This window comes from Sus scrofa, chromosome 8, assembly GCF_000003025.6.
Source record: "Sus scrofa isolate TJ Tabasco breed Duroc chromosome 8, Sscrofa11.1, whole genome shotgun sequence".
Taxonomy (NCBI): domain Eukaryota; kingdom Metazoa; phylum Chordata; class Mammalia; order Artiodactyla; family Suidae; genus Sus; species Sus scrofa.
In genome coordinates, this window is record NC_010450.4 from 66469671 (window position 1) to 66488777 (window position 19107).

A 19107-nucleotide genomic window follows, 5' to 3' on the forward strand; every position below is an offset into this window, starting at 1 on the left:
CTCTGAAGCTGAGGCGGGAGGGACTGCATCATAAATGGGAGAAGCCTAGGTTCCATATTTATCTCAGAGCTTGACAAAGATCCTATCCTTGACCAAACTCTAGTCAGAATCCTCTAAACTCCCTTCTCAAGGAGGCTCTGATTTTGGAGTGTCTGTACCTCTCTGCATTGCCCAGTTTTGAAAACATCCTACTAAGGCAGTTGAGCTAGGTTCTCTGGGCCCTGCTATCCGATCCCCTTTAGGGCTGTTGGCTCATCCTTCACCTTCCCCCCCAGTGATGTCTGATCACCCAGGACTGCCTTCAGGAACAGTCTGATTGCTTTTGCCAGTCTCTTCCTTTTCCCCTGTTGTGTCCTCTTGGTAGTTTTTCATCCAGTCAACCTGACACTCTGCCTTTCGGCTACCAATGTCCCACTTTTCCTTTCTGCGCTCAGAGTTGAGTCCAAGCCCTCTGCCTGACGGTTCACGTCCATTGCAGCAGTAGCTATCCTCATCCCTGATGGTCTTGAATACAGTGTGCCTTACAGCCCATGAACATGTTTTTCTTTAACACTCTCCAAAAGAAATGGGAAGACATTACATGTTTGGGGGGTTTTTCTTGTTTTCATTTTTTGCTTATTTTGAATACAAATTCCTCGGTTTTATTTGTTATCGAGTAATCATTCAGATTATTCCTTATTCAGTTCTATTTACTCTTCTCTTTGTTCTTACCAAGAACATCATTCTGTGGAATCCATTCATATAGCCGAGTGTTGTCTCCTAAGGTTTCTGGCTTTTTTCCTGAGTACTTCCACACAACCTGTAAAGGGAAATGCCTTTACTCTACCAGAAGATTTTTAGAAACACATTGTATCAGAGTGACGCAATTAAGTTAGAATTAATCTTGTTCAATATCTCCAGGTAACAGATGAGCAAACTGAGGCCCTTAGTGATTAAGCAGTGAATGCGTTTAAACCCGCTGATACTACAACCATGTTTTCAAATGATTTCACTAATCCCCATCAATAATCTATCATGTAATCCTAATCAATAATCTGTCATCCTCAGGTTAATTCTCACTTAGAGGACTAAGAAAAAAATGATAATCTGTATCTGAAACATTGCATATTGGTAACACTAGGCCACTCTGACAAAGTGGATTTTTTGAACCAAGTTTTCAGAGGCACGGGGTGGGGGGGAAGGAAGTTACTTACCTCACAAAGAAATTATTATGGCTTTGACCTTCATTATGTACTTGGAAGTACCATGGAATTAAGTTTTGTGTTGCTTTTTTTATTACAGTAAGATATACAGAATGATATTTATCACTTTAAAGTATTGTAAGTATAGAACTTGGTGGCATTAAGTACATCCACAATATTGTGTGACCATCAGCACTATCTAGACCCCAAATATTCTCATCATCCCTAACATAAACTCTGTGTCATTAAGCAATAACTCTTTATTTCATCAGTGGATGCCTTAAATCTCTTTTACCAGTGTAATTCCCAGGCTAGGACTTCTAATATAATGTAAAATAGCAACAGTGAAAGGAGACATCCATATATCATTTACGAGATTAGGAGGAAAAAATTTCTTTTTTTTTTTTTTGAGGCCCACACCCATGGCATGTGAAGGTTCGCAGGCTAGAGGTCCAGTCAGAGCTGTAGCCGCCGGCCTACACCGGGGCCACAGAAACATGGGATCCCAACTGTGTCTGCAACCTACACCACAGCTCATGGCAAGGCCAGATCCTCCACCCACTGTTCGAGGCCAGGGATCAAGTCAATGTCCTCATGGATGCTAGTTGGGTTTGTTAACTACTGAGCCACAACGGGAACCCCAGGAGGAAAACTTCACTTTCCACCACTGAGTATGTGATAACCTGTGGGTTTTTCAGAAATATCCTAGATCATATTGAGGACTTTGCTTTTTATTCATAATTTTTTGAGATACTTTATCAGGAGGAATGGTTGGATTTTGTCAACTTTCTTTACTGTGTAAGTTGAAATGATCAGTTTTTTCCCTTCGTTATATTCCTGCCAAGGATTATATTGACTGATGTACTTGTTGGGAACTGCCCTTGCATAAGTAGAATAAATACCATTTTATGGTAAATAAACCATTTCAATAGTCTCATGGATTTGATCTGCAAGTAATTTCTTGAGTGTTTTATTATCTATATTAGACATGATCATGATCTGTAGTGTTATTTTTTTGTGATGTCTTTATCTGGCTTTTGTATCAGGGTGAATCTGGCTCCCTAGAATTATTTAGTGTTTTCCTTTTTTCACTTTTTTGAAGATATGAAAAGGATTATTTTCATAATTTAATTATTTAAATGTATAAAAGAATGTATCAGTGATGTTATCTCTCCAGGACTTTTCCTCTTTGAGAGGTTTTTGATGTTTCCTTTTTTCTTTTCTTTTTTTTTTTGTCTTTTTAAGGCCACACTCATGGCATATGGAGGCTCCCAGTCTAGGGGTCGAATCAGAGCTATAGCTGCCAGCCTACACCACAGCCATAGCAACACAGGATCCAGCCCACGTCAGTGATCTACAACAGAGCTCATGGCTATGCCAGATCCTTAACCCACTGAGCCAGGCTGGGGATTGAACCTGTGTCCTCATGGATGCTAGTCAGAATTGTTTCCACTGAGCCACGATGGGAACTCTGGTTTTTAATGTTTCTAGCTGTGGCTTTTTCAGTCTCACTATTGAAGACCCCTTAACATTTTTTGTAAACCTGCTTTGGTGGGGCTGAATTCTTTTAGCCTTGCTTTGCTTGTAAAACTTTTGAGCTCTACATCAAATATGAAGGGGAACCTTACTAGGTAGAGTTTACTTCGTCATAGGTTTTTTTTTTTTTTTCTTCCATTATTTTAAATACATCATGCCATTCCTTCTGGCCTTCAGACTTTCTTCTGAAAAGTCAGCTGACAGCCTTACAGGAGTTTCCTTGTACTTCACTTGTTCCTTTTCCCTCTCTGCTTTTAAAATACTCCTTTGATCTTTAATTTTTGCCAGTTCAATTACAATGTGTCTTAGTGTTATCCTAGTTTTGTTTATCCTGTTCAGGACTCACTTTGCTTCCTACACTTGCTTGACTCTTTCCTTTCCCAAGTTAGGGACCTGTTCATCTATTATGTTTTCAAATAAGTAATCTACCCCCCTTTCTCTTTCTCTTGTCTTTCTGGGACTCCCTAGAATGCTAATGTCAATATGCTTGGTGCCGTCAAGGAGTTCTCTAAAACTTCTTTCATTTCTTTAAATTCTTTTTTTTTTCTGTTCAGCTTCAGAGATTTCCACTACTTCCTTTTTCAGCCCATAGATCTGTTCCTCTATGTTGTCTAATCTGTTGTTGATTCTTTCTGGTGTATGTTTCATTTCAGTTATGGCAGTCTTCATCTCTGGTTTTTACTGTGGAGAAACGTTTATTTAGGTCATCTACCCCTTTCTTGATTGGGTTGTTTGTTTCTCTGTTGTTGACTTGTAGGAATTATTTGCGTATTTTGGAGATTAAGCCCTTGTCAGTGGCATTGTTTGCAACTATTTTCTCTGGCTCCATAGCTTATCTTTTCCATTTTTATGGTTTCCTTTGTTATGCAAAAGCTTGTAAGTGTGGTTAGCTCTCCTTTGTTTATTTCTATCTTTATTTGTATCCCCCTGGGAGACTGACCTAATCAAACATGTGTAGAGTTATATAAAAGAATGTTTTGCCTATGTTCTCTTCTAGGAGTTTTATGGTATCTCATAGTATGTTTAAATCTTTGAGCCATTTTGAGTTTATTTTTTGTGCCTGGTTAAGAGTGTGTCCTTATTTCATTGATTTACATGCAGCTGTCCAGTTTACTGAGCACCACTTGCTAAAGAGACTTTCTTTTCCTCATTTTATATTCTTGCTTCCTCTGTTGAAGATTGACTGACTGTAAGTGTCTGGGTTTACTTCTGTGCTCTCTATTTACTCTGTTCTGCTGGTCCATATGTCTATTTTTGTACCCTGCTGTTTTAATTGCTGTAGCTCTGGAATATCGTCTGAATTCTGGGAGAGGTAGACTCCTGCTTTTTTTTTTTTTTTTTTTTTTTTTTTCCTCCTCTCTCAGGATTGCTTTGGAAATTCTGGGTCTTTAAGGTTTCCACACAAATCCATATAAATATTTGAATTATGTGTTCTAGTTCTGTGAAAAATTTCATGGGGAATTTGATAGGGATCAGATTAAATCTACAGACTGCTTTGGGAAGTAGGGCCATTTTAACAATATTACTTCTTCCAAATCCAGAAGCATGGGATATCATTCCATTTCTTTGAATCCTCTTTAACTTCCTTGATGAATGTTTTATAGTTCTCAGAGTGTAAGTCTTTCACCTGCTTGGTGAGGTTTATTGCCAGGTTTTTTTTTTGGGGGGGGTGTGATTGTGAAGGTATTGTTTTTTGTGTTCCTTTCCTAATGTTTTATTGCTAATATACAGAAATGCAACCAGTTTCTGAATGTTAATTTCATATACTGCTACTTTGCTGAACTTATTGATCATATCAATGAGTTTTTGTATGGAGACCTTAGGGTTTTCGATATATATTGTCATGTCATCTGCATAGAGTGACAATTTTACCTCTTCTTTTTCACTTTGAATACCTCTTATTTTCCTTTCTCTCTTTCTTTCTTTTCTTTCTTTCTTTCTTCATTTCTTTCTTTCTTTCATTCTTTTCCTCTCATTGCTATGGCAAGGATACAAGCAAGATAAAGCAAGATAGTAATAAAATAGTCTATTTTGACATTTAATTCTTTGTCTTTACAATTTCTTTAAATTGATGTTAATAACACCACTAACTTTTCCTATATTTAAGCACATTTTAAGGAGATCATCATGAGTTTTAAATTAGCTACCCCTCAGAAGATAAGATTATCTGACCTTCTGTGGAAGCTGGGCAAGAGCTGATGCAATCATATTAGACTTTTCTTCTGTGAGGTTTTTGACCATTGACCCCAGAGTAAACAACACAACTCCATCTTTTCCAGAGCTTTGAACAAACTCTTCTAATTCCTGTGAAGAAAACAGTCTTTGTAATATGAAAGCTTATCGTTACAAAAAGAAGATGGTCACACAATTTTCTCCATGTGTCTCAACTATTAGAACATGTCTGCCTTTTCATATTTTAACCATTTTTGAGTATAAAATTGATTGGTTTGGAATCATGTGTTATTGAGCAAGTAAAAATGATTTACATTGGAGGTTTCTTGCAGCATATTAGAGGTGCATGCACATGTGTTTGTTTGCAAGTTACTGACATGTTATCTTCTGCCATGTGTTGAATTCTTTAAATGTATTATTTAACTTAGATGCATGGTAATTTTAAGAGGTATGTATCTGTATACATTTGCAGATGTGATGGCTCTCTCAGAAAGGTCGAGTAATTTGTCCAAGATGACACAGCATTAGCAGGCAAAGACAAATTTCTAAATTTAGCTTTTGATGATAAAGCCAATGATTATATTCAGTACTCTCCACTGCCTTCCAACATCTTCTCTACAATGCTCCAAAGGAAAAGCATTTGATTTCTGCTTTAAGTGAAATAGTTCTGGGGCTTTGCTTCATATTTATCTCTCATTTTTCTGCTAAATTACTGTCAGTATAATGACCTACTTTTGTGGTATTTACTTTGTTTTCTAAATTTCAATTTTATTTTATTGCGTTTATATTTGCTCTTTGTATAAGATTCCACAAACACACTTTAAAATGGGGTAGGCAGGTAAATTTCCCAACCAGACAAGTAATGCAGAAATAATTATAATACATACTCTGAAGATGACAGTAATGTCCTGGAAATATATGGATTTGCATACAAAACAAAAATAACATATTTAATCACAGTAAAGTAAAAAAAAAAAAATTCCGTCCCTTATATAACTACTAACAAAACTAAGTCAACCAGATAAGACAAGAAAAAATAGTGTGACCCTTGAAATGGAAAGACAGGAAATACATTTACTTTAAAGAATTGTCTCATATGATTATCTAGGCTGGCAAGTTGAAAAATGTGCCGAATAGACCAATAGGCTGCAGACCTGGAGAATGGCCACTCTTGTAGTTCAGGTCTGAAAGGTTGTCTATAGGCAGAATTCTTTTTTGCTTGGGAGAGTTCAGTCTTTTGTTCTATTCAGGTCTTCAACTAATTGGATGGGGCTTACCCACATAATGGAGAACAATTTGTTCACTCAAGGTCCAAATATTTCCACGTTAATGTCATCCAAAAATACTCAAAGTAACTTCCAGAATAATGTTTGGCTCAAGAGCTGGGTTCATGAGCCAAGAAAGTTTACACATAAAATTAACCATTAGTCTGGAAATGGGATTAAGATGGAGGAATAGAAGGACTGGAGCTCAACTTCTCTCCTAAAAACAACAAAATTCACAACCAGAGACTGAGCAATCTCCACCCAAGTGGACCAGAATCCCATACCCTACTCCAGAAGAAAAAGAGGAAGCCATATCAAGAAGTAGGAGGGGTGATTTCATGATATAAAGAAGCCCATACCTCCCGGGTGGGAAGCTCCACAGACTGAAAACTAACTGGCTCACAGAGACTCACCTACAGTAGTGAGAGTTCTGAGCCCCACATCAAACCCTCACATGCTGGGATCTGGCCCTGGGAGAAAGCACCTGGAGCAGCTGGCATTGAAGGCCAGTGGGGCTTATGCGCAAGAGATCTACAGGACTGGGGGAAATGGAGACCCTATTCTTAAAAGGCACACACAGACTTTCAGGTGCACTAGGTCCCAGGGCAGAGCGAGGTCTCCACAGGGACCTAGGTCAAACCTGACTGCAGTTCTTGGAGGACATCTTGGGAAAACAGGGGTGAACATGGCTTGTTGTGGAGGAAGGACATTGGAAGCAAAGCTCTTGGGAATATTCAGCAGTGTGCCTATCTCTGGAGGTGGCCATTTGGGGAAAATCTGGCCCCACCCGTCAGTCAGTGGCTGAGAAGCCCCAGGGCAAACAACAATCCAGGTGGGATCACAGCCCCACCCCTCAGTAAACAGGCTACCTAAAGAGCCTCAGACACACAGCTGCCCCTAATCCCATCCAAAGACTAAGCCCCACCCACCAGAGGGATTAGAATCGGCTCCACCTACCAGTGGGCAGGCATCAGCCCCTCCCAACAGGAAGCCTACAGCAAGCCCCCATACTGACTTCAGCCACAAGGGGGGCAGACACCAGGGGTAAGAGAGGCTACAGCTCTATTATCTAAAAAAAGGTCACCACACCACAAACATATAAAAATGGAAAGACAGAGTGCTATAACTCAGATGAGGGAGAAAGGAAAAACCCCAGAAAATCAGCTAAGCAATGAGATTCTCAGCCTCCATGAAAAAGACTTTAGACTTTTGATGCTGAAGATGATGCAAGACATTGGAAATAAACCAGAGGCAAAAATGGATAACTTACAGGAAACACTGACCAAAGAGATACAAGATATAAAACCTAAACAAGAAGAGATGAAAAATACAATAACGGAAATAAAAAATACACTAGAAGCAGCTAACAGCAGAATACAGGAGGCAGAAGAATGAATAAGTGAGGTGGAGGACAGATTAGCGGAAATTACAAATGCAGAACAGAAAAGAGAAAAAAGATTGAAAACAAATGAAGAGAGTCTCAGGGAACTCTGGGACAATGTTAAACGCACCAACATCCGTATTATAGGGGTGCCAGAAGGAGAAGAGAGAGAGAAGGGGACAGAAAAAATATTCCAAGAGATAATAGCTGAAAACTTCCCTAAAATGGGAAAGGAATCACTCACTCAAATCCAGGAAGCACGAGTACCATGTAAAATAACCCCAAGGAGGAATACACCAAGACCCATATTAATCAAACTGACCAAAATCAAAGACAAAGAGAAAATCTTGAAAGCAGCTAGGGAAAAGAAACAAGCAACATACAAGGGAACCCCAATAAGGTTATCGGCAGATTTTTCAGCAGAAACTCTGCAGGCCAGAAGGGAGTGCATGTATACTTAATATGATGAAAGGAAAAAACCTCCAACCAAGATTACCCAGCAAGACTCTCATTCAGATTTGAAGGAGAAATCAAAACCTTCTCAGATATAAGCCAAAGCTGAGAGAATTCAGCAACACTAAACTAGACTTACAACAAATACTAAGGGAACTTCTCTAGGCAGGAAAGAAAAGACAGCAACAGGAAACAAAAATGCCACAAATGACAAGGCTCACCAGTAAAGGTATATATACAGTAAAGATACGAAATCATCCATGCACAGTTATACCACCAAAATCAGAAATCATGAGAAGATGTGGGTACAAATGCGAGACACTGGAGATGAACTTGCAATTAAGAGAACAACAACTTAAAACAATCTCATACACATATAGACTCTTACATCAAAATTTCAGAATAACTGCAAACCAAAAATCTACAATTGATACACAAACAAGGAATCTCTGGAGAAGAAATATATCTCATCGTAAATAAGTGCATAATCCACCATGAAGGGGGTCATTTGACATCATTCTTGGAATGCTGAAGTCTTACACCTGATTCTGATTTCCTCTGCATCAAAGAATTTATGATAATTATAATTAAACAATGCCACTGTACAATTAAATTAAAAAAAAATTAACCATTAGACTATGTTTATAGATGGATTGACTTAACATGTAAAGCTCTCAATCTCTATAAATTTATTTCCAATTATACCATAGTTTTCTTAAGTAACTGGAACATATTTTAAAAGTTATGTAGAAAAATACATTTTCATAAATAATTAATGAATTTTGAATAAGAAAAGAGTGGGGACTACTTCAATCAGATGATAATACATAAAACAAAATGTACAATACTATCCTATTTAATATAGTAAAAGAGTCTAAGAGAATCATAGACACTAATTTCTGTGTCCATGTTTTCTGCTTTAGGATCAAACACTATCAATAATTAGCTTGAAATCATTTCAAAAGATAAATGCTCAAAAAGGAAAATAAAAAATACTATAAAGAAAAACTAGATTTCAAAAGCAATCCTATGGTTACCACAGGTGAAACAAACCATTAGGGGAGGGAATAATCGGGAAGGTGGGAATAACACACACACACACCACTGTACAAAATAGATGACTACTGAAAACCTACTACATAGCACAGGAAAATCTACCTCATAGTTTGTCATAACCTATAGGGGAAAAAAAAGAATGGATGTATTTATATGTACGACTGATTCGCTTTGCTAGCCACCCGAAACTAATACAACATGGGAAATCAACTACATTCCAATAAAATTAAATTTAAAGAATTATTCCAGGAAGTAAATACTCAAACGGGAAAAAATAAGCACGTTTAAAGACCTTAGGCAGGGGCTTCGCAGGCTTGCAGTGCAGTCCTCCAACATATTCAAAATTAGGCAAGGAAGGGTGAGGAAATTCGAAATCCCAGGAGGTTCGAATCAACCACATTTCAGCTTTTCCCATAGTCTCACATAATGTGGTAGGTTTTCCTGAATAAAAATTCATAAAACATGAAAACGGGAAAACAAACTGATATTTAAGTAGGAATTGTTTTGTTTCACCGTTGAAATTTCTAAGAAAAATCTTTAAAGAACAAATACCGGTCCCAAGTAACCCATGAGAAATCAATTGTCTTGCCCCACGGAGATTACATGATAGTGAGATTGTGAATGACCAAACACACATTTACATATGGAACAAAGCCCAAATCCTGCTGCTTTCTCTCTGTCAATAGTCTTTTGTCTTGAGCTAACCTGGAACCTATTCCATGCTCAGAATCCACACATGCTCAGAGTTGGCTGAACATGAAGCTCAGCCAGTGATTGTCAGCCTGAGTCTCCTCCTCTTCTGGAATTCCAGTTTAGTCTTGTCTTCGTTGCTCCAGAAGCCTTGGATATCTTTAAAAAAGATTTTGTAATTTATCCATCTTTTTTTCTTCATAGTGTTTGGGAGTCAGCTGCCCCAAGTAATTAGATCCTATCTGGAATGCAAAGCTTTAATAAACAGGGTGTCTCTTTAATAATAAAGGGATGCTCTCCCTTGGTATACAAAATGAAAATTCCTCACAAGACTTCTTTTCTCCTTGGTGAAGATATCACACTGCCTGAAAATCTGGTGGCAAAATATTTGCTATTTAGATATATTTAGCTGACAAACTATACAAAAGGGGTCTCTGTCCACTGAAGTGGAATTCAAGTGAACATGAACAGAGTAAGAACTCAGAGTAGTGTCTTGAAATAAATTGTTTTCATTAGCTTTGAGTCAGATCTTTATTTCTGAATTTTATTCAGTTATTATGGTATGGGCAAACTTACCTAGAGTTTTGGGATCCTTTCGAAATACGTATTTAATAACACTGATATAAGGAAAGCATAGCTCTCCTGTTTCTCAGCACATGACTTTTTGAATAGTCTCTTTGATGTGCTAAGTGTGCTCAAATGTTGATTAGAAAATGTGAGGGATTTGAACTGAGTGGGACAATCTTTCCATGTAAGAGACCAAAAGAAACTCTCGGTAATTCAGGGGTGTGATTCCCGTAATGGGAAAGGTATTCGATCTTCATTTCATACTCAGTGCATATGTCATTGTGAAGCCTTAGGGGTGTCAGCCATGGGTGCAATCTTATTCTCTTTGTGTGATGGTTTAATCCCACAACCTTTTAATAACAGTTTATTGAGATATAATTGATAATGTCATATGCTTCTTCCTTTTGAATGAACAATTCTGTAGCTTTCAGCATATTTATAAGGATGTGAAACCACCCCCAGTATTCAGTTTTAGAAAACTTCCTTCCTGCCAAGAGAAATCCTGTATCCATCGGCAATGTTTCTCCATCTCTCACTCTTCCCAGCCCCTGACAACTGCTAATCTACTTCATTCTTTGTCTGTTTCAGAAGAGTCTTATTTCACTTAATGTAAATGAAATCATACACTAGGTGGTCCTTTGTGCTCTCTTCATTCACTTAGCATAACTTTTCTTCAAAGTTCAGCCATGTGGTAGCATAGATCAGTACTTCATTACTTTTTGTGGCTGAATGATATTTCTAAAACGATATACTTCATGTTGTTTATTCATTCATCAGTTGATGTGGATTTGAGCTGTTTCCGTATTTGTCTACTATGAATAATGGTGCTATGAGTATCCACGTGTATGTTTTGTGTGGACACATGTTCAATTTTCTTGATTATAAACCCAGGAGTAGAATTGTGGGGTCATATTGTTGATCCACTTTCCTCCATATTAAGATAATACCCTTTTCCTGTTAAATCTCCTCTCCTGAGTGAGAACTCTAGTGTGCCTAACGCACTCTTTTGCTATAAAGACAATATAGTAGGAGAAGTAAAAAATTTGATCTGGATAAGGAAACTGTGAGAAAATATCTGAGGCTGGGTAAAGCATTTCCAAAAGCAATGCCATATTTGATATGCTGGGACATTTGTTGAATACTGAGTGATTGAAGAGTTATTTACCCCTTTAGGAAAATGTGCCTATATTTAATTTGTTATTTCTTGTTGATATACTGTGGATGTTTGCGTTCAGATACTGTGAAGTTAAATGTTAACTTGCCTATTTCTATCTGGTAGAAAAGATCATCCTCTAAATTAAGATTTGATTGCCCATAAGAAATTAATCATTCTTGTGTCTACGGTATTATCCTACCGTTCCTTTTTCTCCAGAAGTATTTATACATAGTCCTCAAAATCTGTTGTGAACCAGATACGATTATACTGGTTTTCTCATCACTTATTAGATCATATCATCATTTCATGCTGATTAATAATTATATAAGTTATGACTTATACTTTTAAAATTTGAAAACATATAGTTGGAATACATTGTATAATGAAGATCTGAAATCAATCCTAAAAGACAATATATGCCTAATAGAATTTTAAAATTGATGAGACTCTCTAGTTGTATCCATATTGCTATGGATGGCACTACTTTGTCCTTTTGATGGTCCAATAATATTCTATTTTTATGTATGTACCACTTCTTAATCCATTCATCCGTCGATGGACATTTAGAGATTCTCATGTTAAGCAGCGTCATAGAGAGAAAGATCAGTACCATATGCTATCACTTACAGGTGGAATGTAAAATATGGCACAAACGCACCCATCTACAAAACAGAAACAGATTCACAGACATAGAGAACAGAACTGCGGTGTCCAAGGGTGGCGGCATAGAGGGGGTGGATGGGGGATGAATGGGGAGTTTGGGGCTGGCAGAAGCAATAACATTTAGAATGGATTAGCAATGAGGTCCTACTCTATAGCACAGGCAACCATATCCAGTCTCTTGGGAGAGACTATGATGGGAGAGAATATGAGAAAAAGAATGTATATGTGTGTGTGTGCGTGTGTGAATGACTGGGTCACTATGGTGTACAGTAGAAATTGACACAACACTGTAACTCAACTATACTCTAATAAAAATAAATAAATAAAATTTATGAGTAAAAAAGATGTTTTTCTTCTACTTACCAAGCCTAGATTCTTCTTTCTCAGATTACTTTGATATAGTCCTCAAAGGAATATTCTAAGGAAAGGAATATTCTAGGAAAGAATCAGTTACAGTGTTATGTCCTATCACTAATGTTTCACTAAAAAAGAGGTTCTAAAACTAAGCGCTAAACTGCTGGACCCAGGAGTAAGCAAACAACCTAGTTCCAGCTTCGATCAGTCACGGCTTGATCCATGACTCAGAAATTGTCACCAGGGTGAGATTCCAGACCTTTAAATTTCTGCCCATTTTAAAAAGTGTTATGTCTAGAGAAATAAGCATCTGCTTCTGTCACAAAATGCCCAGGAAAAGATCTCAGTGGAACATGTTAACCTCGATTAGGTCATATGCCTTTTTGAACATAGGACATATTCCTGGGCAGAAACCATCATAATTAGCTCTCATATTGTTTGTGAGTTGCTCAAGAAATCATTTCCCAGAAGAAATTGAAAAGCAATGCCCTAAAAAATGAAATGAGAAGTAGCAATATAAAACAAGAGATTGCAAATGTAAAGGAAAATTTTAATTCTTAAGAAGAACCATAATTTTTAGTAGTATTTTCAGAGATACTACAGTTTAAAATGGCAAGAAAGAAAACAATATGGAAATGCAAAGCACCACAAATAGAAAAAGAAATACTGAGAAAGAACAACAAAGCCAGGGCATCGACCTGTCTGATTTTCAAGCACTATTTTAAAGCTGTACTGAAAAAAAAATTACATGGTACAGGCCGAAAAACAGACACATGGACCAATGGGACTGAATCAAGAAGGCAGGGAAAAAAAACCCACAAACATGCAGGTATGCTCACCTAATATTTTGAAAGGGACCCAAAATATTCAATGGAAAATGCAGTCTTTTTGGTAATTCTTGATGAAAAAAATTAGATATTCACTTGCAAAAACATGAAACCAGATCCTAATTTTACTCCCCTACAAAAATAACTTGTAATGAATTAAAAGTGTAAATGTAAGACCTGAAATCATAAAATTCCAAGAGAAAGATAAAGGGAAAATCCTGACATGGGGTCTTGGCAATTTTTTTTAATATGACAACAAAAGCATAAGCAATAAAATTAAAAAGAAAAAGTAAAGACTAGGAGTGCCCATTGTGGCTTAGGAGGTTAAGAACTCAACTAATATCCTTGGGGTTGTGGGTTTGATCCCTGGCCTGAGTCAGTGGGTTACTGCTCTGGCATTGCCATGAGCTGTGGTATAGGTTGCAGATGTGGCTCAGATCTGGCGTTGCTGTGCCTGTGGCGTAGGCCTGTAGCTGCAGCTCCAATTCAACCCTTAGCCTGGGAACCTCCATACTTTCATGCAGGTGAGCACCCCCCAAAAAAAGAAAAATGATGTCTACTTCAAATTAAAAAACTTCTGCACAGCAAAGAAATGATCTATACAATGAAAAGGCAATGTATAAGATGAGAAAATACAATGTATCAGATGAGAGGAAATATGTGAAAGGTATAATTTTGATACAGGGTTATCATCTAAAATGTCTAGGGATCTCATACAATTCAATAGCAAAAATCCAAATAATTCAATTAAAAAAAAAAAACCAGCAGGAGTTCCCATGTGGCACAGTAGAAATGAATCTGACTGGGAACCATGAGGTGGCGGGTTCAATCCCTGGCCTTGTTCGGTGGGTTAAGGATCCGGCATTGCCATGAGCTGTGGTGTAGGTCGCAGACGTGGCTCAGATCTGGTGTTGCTGTGGCTCTGGTGTAGGCCGGTGGCAACAGCTCTGATTAGACCCCTTAGCCTGGGAATCTCCATATGCCATGGGTGTGGCCCTCAAAAACAAAAACAAAAAAACAGACAAAAAAAAATATAGAAAAGGATGCCTATAGAGATTTTCCCACAAAAGAAATTCAAATGACCCACAAATACATACAAATGTGCTCAATTTACTAATCTTCAGGAAAATCCTTATCAAAACAACAGTGAGGTATCAGCTCACACCTATTAGACACTGTCATCAAAAAGATAAGAGATAACACATACTGGTGAGGATGTGGAGAAAAAGGGAACCCTAGCAGACTGTTGGTGGTAATGTAGGTCGGGGCTGCTACAACAGAAAACAGTGTGGACGTTCCTGAAAAAATTGAAATTCAAACTACTACTGGCCCTCCCCACCCCCATGGTCACTGTATCATCATGTACAATAGCCAAAAAGTGGAAACAATTGACCTGCTTTCCAATAGCTGAATGGATAAAGAAAATGCAGTTTTATATACAGGAGAATATTATTATGTCATGGAAAAGGGACAGCTACCATTTAGGACATTATGATAAGCGAAGTAAGACAGGCAGAGAAAGGCAAATACTGTTTCTATCACTTAAATGTGGACTCTCAAAAGAAATAACAAACACAGAAACAGAACGGATTGGTGGTTGCCAGATGCTGGAGGTTGGGGGGGGGCACATTACCAAGGTAAAGACGATCAAAAGGCAAAACTTCCAGTTCCAAAAAAAATACATCTCAAGGGTGCAATTTACACCACGATGGCTATAGTAAATAATACTGTATTGTATATTTGAACTGTGCTAAGAGAGTACGTCCTAGAAGCTCTCATCTTAAGATAAAAACAGATTTGGGTGGTGTCGAATGTTAACTTGAGTTACTGTGGTGATTATTTCGCAACACATACACATATCGAATCATTATGTTGTACACCTGTTCTGACACAAACTGATTTTAAGGTAGAACGAGAAAAATTCAACAGTTTTCTCTGCCTTTGAGCTACCATCTCCTGCCCCTCCCTCGTTCAGGGTACATTTTGTGTCTGCATTGTACATTAACAAGATCACCTTTGAAGATACAGGGGAAAAAGAACAAGTGAGTCATTTCCTCCTAGCACCAACAAGGGAACTCCTTGGAAAGAACAGTCCTTCCTTCACCCCCTTAAGGGGTCACACTGACTCATTAATTGCCTCTGTGGCCTATGTAAACTATCAGTATACTGCTCTGATGTATAACCCTTTGTCGCAACAACTTTATATAATTGTGCTGTGAGTGTTAAAGGGGTTAGACAGTCTTTAGAGCTTGGTGAAAGAATGTCTCTGTGGTTATAATCATCACGTTGCCTTTAAAATTTCTTTTTCCATTTCCTTCTTAGACTGACTACTTCTTAAGTTTTTTCATTCACACCTGAAACTAATACAATGTTAGATGGTAATTCTATCTCAAAAAACTAACCAAACAATGTAATTAGGGTACTCCTTCTGCTAAGGTAACTCATAATCCTATGCAAAAGTATCCTTAACACCAGTGAAAGCAAGCTCTTAAATAAAAAAATCAATTATGCAAAAGGAAAAATGAAGAGGTAAAGCATCTTGCTGAAATGGAGAAAATCTTTGTGCTCAAGGTCAAACTCACTCGTTGTCCTCTAAAGCAGCTATGAATAATAGAAGAAGAAGAAAACCATGAAGATGAGTTTAAAGGTCTGGAAACATGGTCCCTTTGTGAGAAATCTTCCCTTTCTCCTTTGGAAGATAAAAGCAGGTGAAGCCAAGAAGTATTCATTTATTATTCGTTTCATGTCAGGACATGCTAAGCCTGGGAACCAGCCAACCAAGCCTTGATAGGATGCAAACAGAAAGGCTGAGAAACAGCAGGTTAATCAGAAAGACAGAGGCTTTATATCAGAAGTAAACAAGAGAGAAGTAGTTCAAGGTTTTGGAAATTAAGCACACTGTCAGATTTGATTCTCCATGTATTCAAAAAAATAAGTAACATCGAAAGGATCTATGGATAAATCTAAAAGATATTCCTTCTCTATTTCCTTCTCTAATGTATTGTTACTAGTCAATTATATACAACAAAGAAAAAAACAAAAAAGAAAGTATAAGTATTATTTTTAATCTATGCCGTTAGGCAATAGGCTATTGAGTCCTCACTTAAAAATACATTTTGAAAATTTTACACAGCTTACTTTTTTTTCATTTGACAACCACACCTGGAGCATATGGAAGTTCCTGGGATAGGGATCAAATCAGAGCTACAGCCACGGGCAAACGTCACAGCCACAGCAGCAGGGAATCTGAGCTGTATCTGTGACCTACGCCACATCTTCCAGCAACACTGGATACTTAACCCACTGAGCAAGGCCAGGGATCGACCTGTATCCTCACATTCACCGTGTCAGGTTCTTGACCTGCTGCGCCACAACATGAATGCTAATATTTATATTTTATGTGTGAAACAAGAATCATGATTACATGCAAATTTCTCTTACCTAAAACTTTGCTATAATACTCATCCCATTCTGGAAATACAAAATATGGATATATCACTTCCCTCACCGCATACAATAACCAATTCTCCAGCCTCTGAACAAAAGTCATGTTATCTGTCAGTCCTGATGTGCTGCTTGGAACATATGAAGAAGGCATAGGAAGTCCAGCACACAGTCTCTCAAAGACATATCCATCAGAAAAACGAAGAGAGTATACAAATGGAATATTGAGGAGCTCAGCCACCAACTCCCCACAAAAGCTTATAGGGTCAGCAATACAGACATCAAACTTTGCTGCCTGTAGCCTGCTGAGTAACTCCTTGTTTGTGACAGCACTGTCACATATGCTTCTGGTTGTCAAAAAAAAATCTCTGAGCATTCGTGTGAACTTGACGTGCCTGTCCCACCACGAAAGTTTTGACACTTCAAAAGAGAGTGTATGGAGACCAGCATCCAGCTCTTCCCTGAAGCTTTCTTTGCTTTTTGAAATTTGAAGGATCTCCACGTTAAAGGGAAGCTTAGCATGATCAAGCAGAAGGCTTGATGAAGGTATCAGGATGGTTATCTCATGCCCGCGAACTTGGAGTTCTTCCAGAATAACTTTTAAATTCATCCAGTGACTAAAATCCATGGGCCATACAAGAACTTTCCCAGTCATTCCTGAGTCGAAGAAACATAGATGCAGCACGAAAAAGACACAGAAGCCCTTCACAGTCTTCATGATTAACTCTTGCTCAAACTAAATCTGGGCTTTAAACCAAGCACATGAAATTCCCAATCCAAAGATCTGTGCTTGACACTCCCAGTCATATAGTAGGTTGGGATGAACTTTGAATTGTGTACTCTGTATTAAAGATTAAAAGGAACTACTTTCATGAAAAAAAAAAAAGGTTAACAAAGTCAGTAAGTTAATAGAATACTTCCCAGAATGAGTTTCCAAACTCCTTTTTAAGAATACTAAAAGAAAGGGGTTTAAAGTTAACACAAATTCAGAGTAATTTCTAAAATCTGTTAAGTAAATGTGATGTATATCCATTAAGACTAGACTTGTGGACCTTTTTCTTTGGTTTCATTTGAATGTTCCTTTGAACAGAACGGTTTTGTAGCATTTCTCCTACTGCAAATTCCGCAAGATATTCCACACAGGGAAAAGGCCATCGCTTGCTTCCAGAGGGAAGGGATTTGTGTGTTTTAAGAGGTGTTTAGGCAGGGAGATTCAAATATAAACATTCTGATTATTCAGGCCCCTTTCTGCTAAGTCACATCAATTTTTAAGACGAAGAGAAAAAATATTTTTACTAATACTGCACATGTGAGTGCAAGTTCTGTTTCTGTTTAATTGAGAAGAGATGTGTTAGAATGGAGAAACCAAGCCTTGAAGAAGGTGTTTTGATACTCTTATCCTTCTTTCCATCACATTCAATTCTATTATTGTCTCCTCTTTCTTCTAAGATCCTTCTTGCAATGTAAAATTCCACTTTTTGGTTTTAATCTTCACATATGGAAGCCATACCCCCACGTAGAATGGAATCTCTTGGTATTTAGGACCAAACTTCATCTATAATCCTTGTGCTGGAAAAGCTGACTTTCCTCAAGGAATTAATCAATATAGTGATATAACATTATCATAGAATAATAGTTGGCTAATAATAAACTATAATTCTGTAATTACTCAATGGCTTACTACATCTACATAGTCTACCCCCAAATTAATACATCAATCCATTTTCCTCTGAATTCTTCACTACCATCCATCTAAGCCTCCTCATTTTCATATCTAACTTGGACTTACTGCAGGAGCCTTCCAATGGCACTGCTCTGTAACCGCAATTCACTCTCTGTAGATAAACTTGTCTGATTTTCAAAAAAAACCTATGTGAGAAAATATACTTGAGCAAAATGCTTTAATAAGTGTTTTATGTTCTTTGAAATCTATACTCTCTGAAATGGCCTGCAAGATCCTGACAGGTTTTCTTATCTTACATTGCTCCACGATCCTCCTCCACTGATGACAGTTTCCTTTAAAGTTTTTCTGATGAGAATGTCTTTTCTAGGCTGTTGTCAGCAAGACTGCCTCATGGGATATCTCTTTGGTCATTCCCCCAGAGACCTTTGATTTTGGCAGCCATCTAGGAATGAGAATACCTTTCCGAGAGTCGAGTGGACAAGTTTCATCCACCAGTGGGGCAAACATTTCCCTTTTCTGTGTCACTCCTTCCCAAGTTATCATGGCTTGATGGCAGGAAAAATCTGTGTGAAGTGTGAGGGAAAGTGAGATCCTATGAACGAGTGCCTGGGTTCCTCAGCAGTAAGGGATGCCCCTTCTTTGTCACCTCACTCAGATCACTGAGGTGACCTGCAAGGC

At 37.8% G+C, this 19107-nt stretch overlaps 1 protein-coding gene across 2 annotated transcripts in view; it reads right to left on the reverse strand.

Annotated features, from left to right (window-relative positions):
* The window catches only part of LOC100515222 (UDP-glucuronosyltransferase 2C1), a 38760-nt gene that overhangs the window by 4241 nt on the left and 15412 nt on the right, over positions 1-19107 (reverse strand). Inside the window, exons 1-4 of one of the 2 annotated variants that reach the window (XM_021101411.1) lie at positions 16743-17592; positions 9337-9485; positions 4890-5021; positions 712-799 (exon numbers count right to left, since the gene is read on the reverse strand). In XM_021101411.1, the coding sequence (XP_020957070.1) occupies positions 712-799; positions 4890-5021; positions 9337-9485; positions 16743-17463 (1090 nt within the window). In that variant the 5' untranslated portion in view covers positions 17464-17592. Of the gene's footprint in view, positions 1-711; positions 800-4889; positions 5022-9336; positions 9486-16742; positions 17593-19107 lie in introns of those variants that run through there. The other variant, XM_021101412.1, reaches the window with a different exon arrangement.